The sequence below is a fragment of the Oreochromis niloticus genome, linkage group LG6 (genome assembly GCF_001858045.2).
Source record: "Oreochromis niloticus isolate F11D_XX linkage group LG6, O_niloticus_UMD_NMBU, whole genome shotgun sequence".
Taxonomy (NCBI): Eukaryota; Metazoa; Chordata; class Actinopteri; order Cichliformes; family Cichlidae; genus Oreochromis; species Oreochromis niloticus.
The window spans coordinates 3,561,346-3,567,382 of record NC_031971.2 but is presented as its reverse complement, the minus strand read 5'-3'; the positions used below and the strand labels follow the sequence as shown (position 1 = coordinate 3,567,382).

The following is a 6,037-nucleotide window of genomic DNA, read 5'->3' as shown; positions in this document are numbered from 1 at the left end:
TTCATTATTTGCTCTTATAACGATTATTATGAGATTATATTTTTATTAGTGCTGTCAATAGATTAAAAAAAAATTGTCTAATTAATCACACAATTGTCTGTAATTAATTGCGATTAATCACAATTACTTGATCAATAGCCTGGTTGCAAATAATTTTTTTCAACTTTATATTTAAGCTTGTAACAGACATTTATGCAATATAATGAAGTAAATGCAGGATAAACACAAAGAATGTATGCTTAAATTCAAAGAGAATTTGGATAGTTTTCTTCAGTTTTTTAACACAGGTTCTCTCCTGTGAAATACAAGTTTTTAAAAAACCTATATACTAATATGTAAGTATACACCAATATATAATAATTAATCACTGTCAAACAGTTAAAATGTTTAATCAGATGCATCACAGGGTTACTGTGGATTAATTTTGATTAATCACGATTAAATATTATTCATTTTTATTCTATATTCATTGCATTTCATTTTGCATGAGCAAACAGACTCGAGAAAAAAGGGAAAATATACGCACTTAACATGTTTATTGAACATCTTGAACATTCATGTTAAGAAAAAACTCCATAAACATTTATCCACTCTCTCTCTGTCACTCTTGGGGAGGCACTTCAAGTCCGAGGAACCAAACGAGGAACCAAAACTATGTAAAGCGTGTGTTCTCAACGATGTTACCAGGTATGCAGTTTGTTGCAATCCACTTGGCAATTGTGTCAGTCAATATATCCGAGGTAGACTTACTGAGTCCCTGATGCTCCGTGAGTGGTTTGTCGGAAGCTTGGTGATGCATTAACCAAAGTCCTAGCAGCATGCCCGGCTAATGTATGGTTCACGTCAATGTAATATTTTAAGCTGGAAGTGCTTTGGTGAAAAGAAAATTCCTTCTTGCACAATGTGCATAACACTTTATGCCGGTTGACTGTTCCGTCTTGTTATTTTTTTAATACTCAAATTTCCCATCGGGAGGGCCAATGTGCGTTTATCATCTTCCATTTTGAGTTGATTGGTTCAGCTGCCCGTCACTATCAGATCAACTGCCCATTTGGGCATGTGCGAAGGTAACTCTACTTGGACAAACTGCCCGAAATGCTTTGACAGAAACATTTCAGGGATTTTGAGGCATTCTGTACTCCAGATGCGTTAAATTTTTAATCGCGTTGACCGTTATGGCGGATTAATTTGCGTTAACGCATTAATTTTGACAGCACTAAAATAACATACATTTTTTGTTATTTTATGTTATTTTCTTGTTGAATTTGTGTAAATCAGCTTGCCAGAAGTTGTCCTGTAAGTTAATTCCGTAAATTCTGACCAACATCCTTGAGCCTGTGCATCAGGTTTTATAGCTAAAAGGTCCAACATCATTCTTTTATATATATATGGAGGGGAGCACGGTGGCACGGTGGTTAGCAGAAGGTGCCACCTTCTGTGTGGAGTTGGCATGTTCTCCCCGTGTTTGCGTGGGTTCTCTCTGGGTACTCCGGCTTCCTCCCACAGTCCAAAGACATGCAGTTTGTGGGGATAGGTTAATTGATCAATCTAAATTGCCCATAGAATGCGGGAATGCAGGAATGAGTGTGAGTGCGAATGGTTGTCTGTCTCTGCGCTAGCCCTGCGACAGACTGGCGACCTGTCCAGGGTGTACCCCGCCTCTCACCCAGCTGGGATAGGCTCCAGCGCCCCCCGCGACCCTGAAAAGGATAAGTGGAAGCGAAAGGTTGGCTCTATTATAAAATGTCTTTATTGTTCCAGTCAATCAACAATGGATTTCCTAACTGAAACATTGGATCATTGCCAAGGAAAAAGGACTTCTGCTAAATACAGTCATAAGGAAATAAGATACAGTTTATTTTTCTGGTTTTACTGCTTAAATGTCCATAAATGCCCATTTATGAATGCATCATTGTGCCTCAAGAAAACGTGATGTTTGAGTATCATGTCTAAAGTATAGCATTACTACTCAGACAAGTTTTTAAAATTTTAAAGACTACTTTTACATTTACGCCTTTTGCCTTGTTATTGTTCTGCTAATATGATTTGGCTAGTGTTATTTTTTATTTGTTAGTCAGTCCTGTTCATATGTCTTAGCTTGTGTATATTTTGAATATGTCACAAGAACCGTCATTCATTTTTTTTGTCCTTGTTTTCATTTACTTGCTTATTTCCTTTAAGTATCGTTACATGCTTATCGTGTACCAACTTTGTCATCTCTCCACAGCTGCTGTGTCATTTTTTAGCAACCACTGTTAATATCCAATACATTTCAATTCACTGTTTTTGTATTGCACCAAATCAAAACAACATGAGGCAATGTATCACAATACATGTGCCAGATACAATTTGCACATTATAACTTCCTGTTTACCAAACAGATCAGAGTTCAAGTACATACCTTTATGCACACTTTGCAAATATCTTCCTGGCCTGCATACGCCCACAGGAACGTGACCTGATGTGACTCAGTTTGTGTATATAAAGAGCAGAGAAGTTCCCCGTCATTACTGCATCACTCAGCTGATACTTGAACACTAGCTTTACCTGACAGGTAAGAACCCTACTGCAGAGCTTTTCATTCACTGACTTCATGCCTCTGCTCTTTCTGGATATTTATTGGCTGTTTTTGTGTATTTCATAACAGAGCATCAACATGAAGACTGTCCTGCTCCTCTCTGCTCTCCTCTACGCTGCACTGGCAGGTCAGATTCAATCAGCCAACCCTGAAGAAATGATGGGAGAGTCACTAATGCACCATTTTTACTGACTGTGTCTCTTTTTTCTCTGCAGCTCCAGCTGAAGAAGATCATGAGGCTTCAGGTGAGTGCTGAAGGTGTTTGTGTTAAGATGCACAAAGACAGTGAGACCAGAATCTAAAACCAACACACGTGTGGTTTGTCCACAGAAGAAGCAATGGTCATCCTGAAGGAAGATGTGGCTGCTGCCCGTGGTCAGTTCAACCAGAGTTTCAGCGCCTCAACCTTAGACCTCAATATGACCTCAGATTTCAAGTGTAGTATCATCAGTACAGTCACAACTTGAATGTTATTTTGAATCGCAATGTTACAGAGTTTGAGGGTTAGCAATGTGCATCCTTAATCAACTCACACATATTTAACTTGGACTCATTATAAGGCACATAAATGACCTGTATGCATTTTCAGTTTCTCATGAAGGCAGCTGAAAACATTCACAATAAATAAGGTGATGGTACATGAGGTAGCCTTTGAAGTCACACTTACTCACAGTCAGCTAACGTATCTAGTTTAAAGTGAGTCGCATCATTGTAAAGTGCGTCACATCTTGTGTGTAGGAACCAATGAGAATATTCTTAAAATGATATATATATCTATATATATCTCCTTTTTATATATATCCTTTTTATCACTGATTGTGTTTTTCGTTTTTGTGCAGCCCAAGAGTTTGAGGGAGCAGACACACCTCAATGTAAGACTCTTTCACTTCTCTTTTTCACCTAGTTTCGCTCACTGGTAAATAATCTTTTAATTAACAGCAACACATAGTCAAATCAAATTCAAACACCTCTCTCTGCCAGCCACATTAGAGAAGTTTCAATATGTATGAATGCATAAGCTTATTAAGTCTAGTGCCCATATTTTTGCCACCCCTACTGAGGATTGATTGGAAAGGATGCTGTGGTGAAACTGATGAGGAATAGGAAGTTTAGCTTTTATTAAAGGTCTTTATTTACTTAATCAATACATTTTTCTCTCCCATTAAAATGTCATTTTATATGCTTTTTGAGGCTGCTAAACATGCTATAAAAGCATGATTAAAAGTAAAGAAACAAAAGTATACACAATAATAAAGTATTCATTACTGTCTGCCTGTCTGCAGCTCATTTTAGCTTCTGTCCAGATGGCTGGTTCAGCTATGGTTCTCGCTGCTTCAAGTTCATCAATAGTCCCAAGTCCTGGATCTCTGCTGAGGTACTGTCACTGATCTAAACTATACATTTACAGCTGAACAATGAGAATTTCCATGGTTTTTGAATTAGTTGAGTAAATTTTTAGAAATACCCTTTCATGGAAATCATAGAATTCACGGCCTGTGCTTCCCCTGACCTAAAGCTTTGGTGATTGTATATATTTGTAGGTCAGTCAGTCTGCCACATGACTTGCAGAGCTTTAAGTTCACACTGCAGCTTAATGATACATCTCTTTGTGGTTCATCTATCCAATAGGAGTACTGCAATAGTCTGGGTGGCAATCTGGCCTCAGTTGCCAACCCAAGAGAGTACAGCTTCCTCCAACAGATGACACAGACAGCGGGTCGGACTACTGCTTGGCTGGGAGGTTTCAGACTGCAGGTAGAGTTTTAGAAAAAAAGAAACACTACCTCAGTCAGTCCAGACCAAACTTAGGACCTGGTCAGAAGTGGGTCTAGACCAGGGGTGGGCAATCTCAGTCCACGAGGGCCAGTGTCCCTGCAGATTTTAGATGTGTCCTCGAACCAACACAGCTGATTTAAATGGCTAAATTAGCTCCTCAACATGTCCTGAAGTTCTCCAGAGGCCTGGTAACAAACTCATCATGTGATTCAGGTGTGTTGACCCAAGGTGAGATCTAAAACCTGCAGGGACACCGGCCCTCGTGGACTGAGATTGCCCACCCCTGGTCTAGACTTACACAGAATGGATATGAGAGTAACTGAAGAGACTAAGACAACACTTCCTCACACATATGTTCTTTGCCTCTCAGAACCAGTGGCTTTGGATTGACCGTGAGGGTTTCTATTACACCAACTGGTACAGCCAGTCCTCCTCCAGCAGCTACTCTTGCCTCTACCTACAATCCGCCTGTGAGTAATATGAGCTTCTGAAAATGTTATATTATTGTATTTTCTTACACAGAGCGTGACTTGTAGAGTTAACCTCGATATGTTAGTTCAGATCAAATTGGATACATGGCTTCTTCAAGCTATGAGACTGACACACCCTGTGTTTTAATGTTGTTGTTAATGTTGTTAATTGCTGATAAAACCACTGCCTTAATGAATTTAATTTTGATTTTTCTCTTTCTAATTCCAGATGGTTGGAGTAACACTCAGTGTACTTCCAGCAATCCTTTCATCTGCTCTAAGAATGCATTTGGTTGTTAACATTTATGCTAAGCATATTTGGCCTGTGGGTGGGCCACATGGTATTTTTTTCTGTTTAAAAACATAAACTCTGTTGTATGTGTTAATGAATGGGAGATTTTTTTGTCTTCTTCAAAGATTTAAATAATGAAGTGCTAGTAAATTCTGTTGGTCAGTTTAACAATTTCTTTTCTAAAATAAAGACAATGTGTAATTTCCTTTGTTGTACCTCTTTTGTAAGTCTTCTGAAGCTAAAGATTTCTTCATGACTATAAATAATACCAATACCAATCACTGAAGGGGCAGTTCAACCAAAAACATTTGATTTATGCACATCCAAGTGCAAAACCCATGGAGGACCACAAGAGCCACGTACATAGAAATAAAGAATCCTGTGATTAAATAATGAATTGTACAATAGATTATGCATTTGTAAATTCATGTACAAATTCATTTTTAAAAATTATTTTATTCATTCAAACATTACAAAAGTAATGTATTTTGTAATAATTTAATTTAAAATAAAAAACTATTTTTAAATCAATTTTTCCAAATGAATGATTAATTCCTCAATAAATACTTGAAAATGACATTCCACCAAAAAATCAATTAAACTCTCAATAAAAACCATATTTAAATAAACATTCCAAAATTCCAAAATTAGAAAACAGATTTTCAAAATTGTTTTTAAAACACAATTTATAAAAGAGAAACAGGTAAGTGGTTTCAAAAACCAAAGATTTATTTCTGACGTGTAAAATGGCAATTCCACTTGTCATTTTAAAATCCATTTACCTTTCCTGTTAGCACATGGATTAGCTATTATATTAGCTATTGAATTAACTAATTGTATTAGCTATCTCGTTTTTGAAATCCCGAAGCAACACAAATTATCCACGCGGCTCGATGTAAGGAGCTCTCTGATTGGTTGGAC

The 6,037-nt window shown here is 37.5% G+C and overlaps 1 protein-coding gene across 1 annotated transcript; it reads left to right on the top strand.

Moving 5' to 3' along the window:
• Window positions 1–2,460: 2,460 nt before the first annotated feature.
• On the top strand, window positions 2,461–5,495 carry LOC100710734 (ladderlectin). Its single transcript, XM_005466205.4, has 9 exons — window positions 2,461–2,554; window positions 2,648–2,705; window positions 2,794–2,823; window positions 2,909–2,953; window positions 3,418–3,450; window positions 3,862–3,953; window positions 4,208–4,333; window positions 4,725–4,824; window positions 5,054–5,495. Exons 2-9 carry the CDS (start codon window positions 2,657–2,659, stop codon window positions 5,122–5,124), a joined length of 546 nt encoding a protein of 181 aa, XP_005466262.1. The 5' UTR covers window positions 2,461–2,554; window positions 2,648–2,656; the 3' UTR covers window positions 5,125–5,495.
• Window positions 5,496–6,037: the final 542 nt, after the last annotated feature.

Bases quoted from the DNA above. Each gene is read 5' to 3' on its own strand.
- LOC100710734 (XM_005466205.4), top strand. From the start codon at position 2,657: ATGAAGACTGTCCTGCTCCTCTCTGCTCTCCTCTACGCTGCACTGGCA. The intron at 2,824-2,908 runs GTGAGTGCTGAA...GTTTGTCCACAG, and splicing joins AGAAGATCATGAGGCTTCAG to AAGAAGCAATGGTCATCCTG. The intron at 4,825-5,053 runs GTGAGTAATATG...TTCTAATTCCAG, and splicing joins CCTCTACCTACAATCCGCCT to ATGGTTGGAGTAACACTCAG.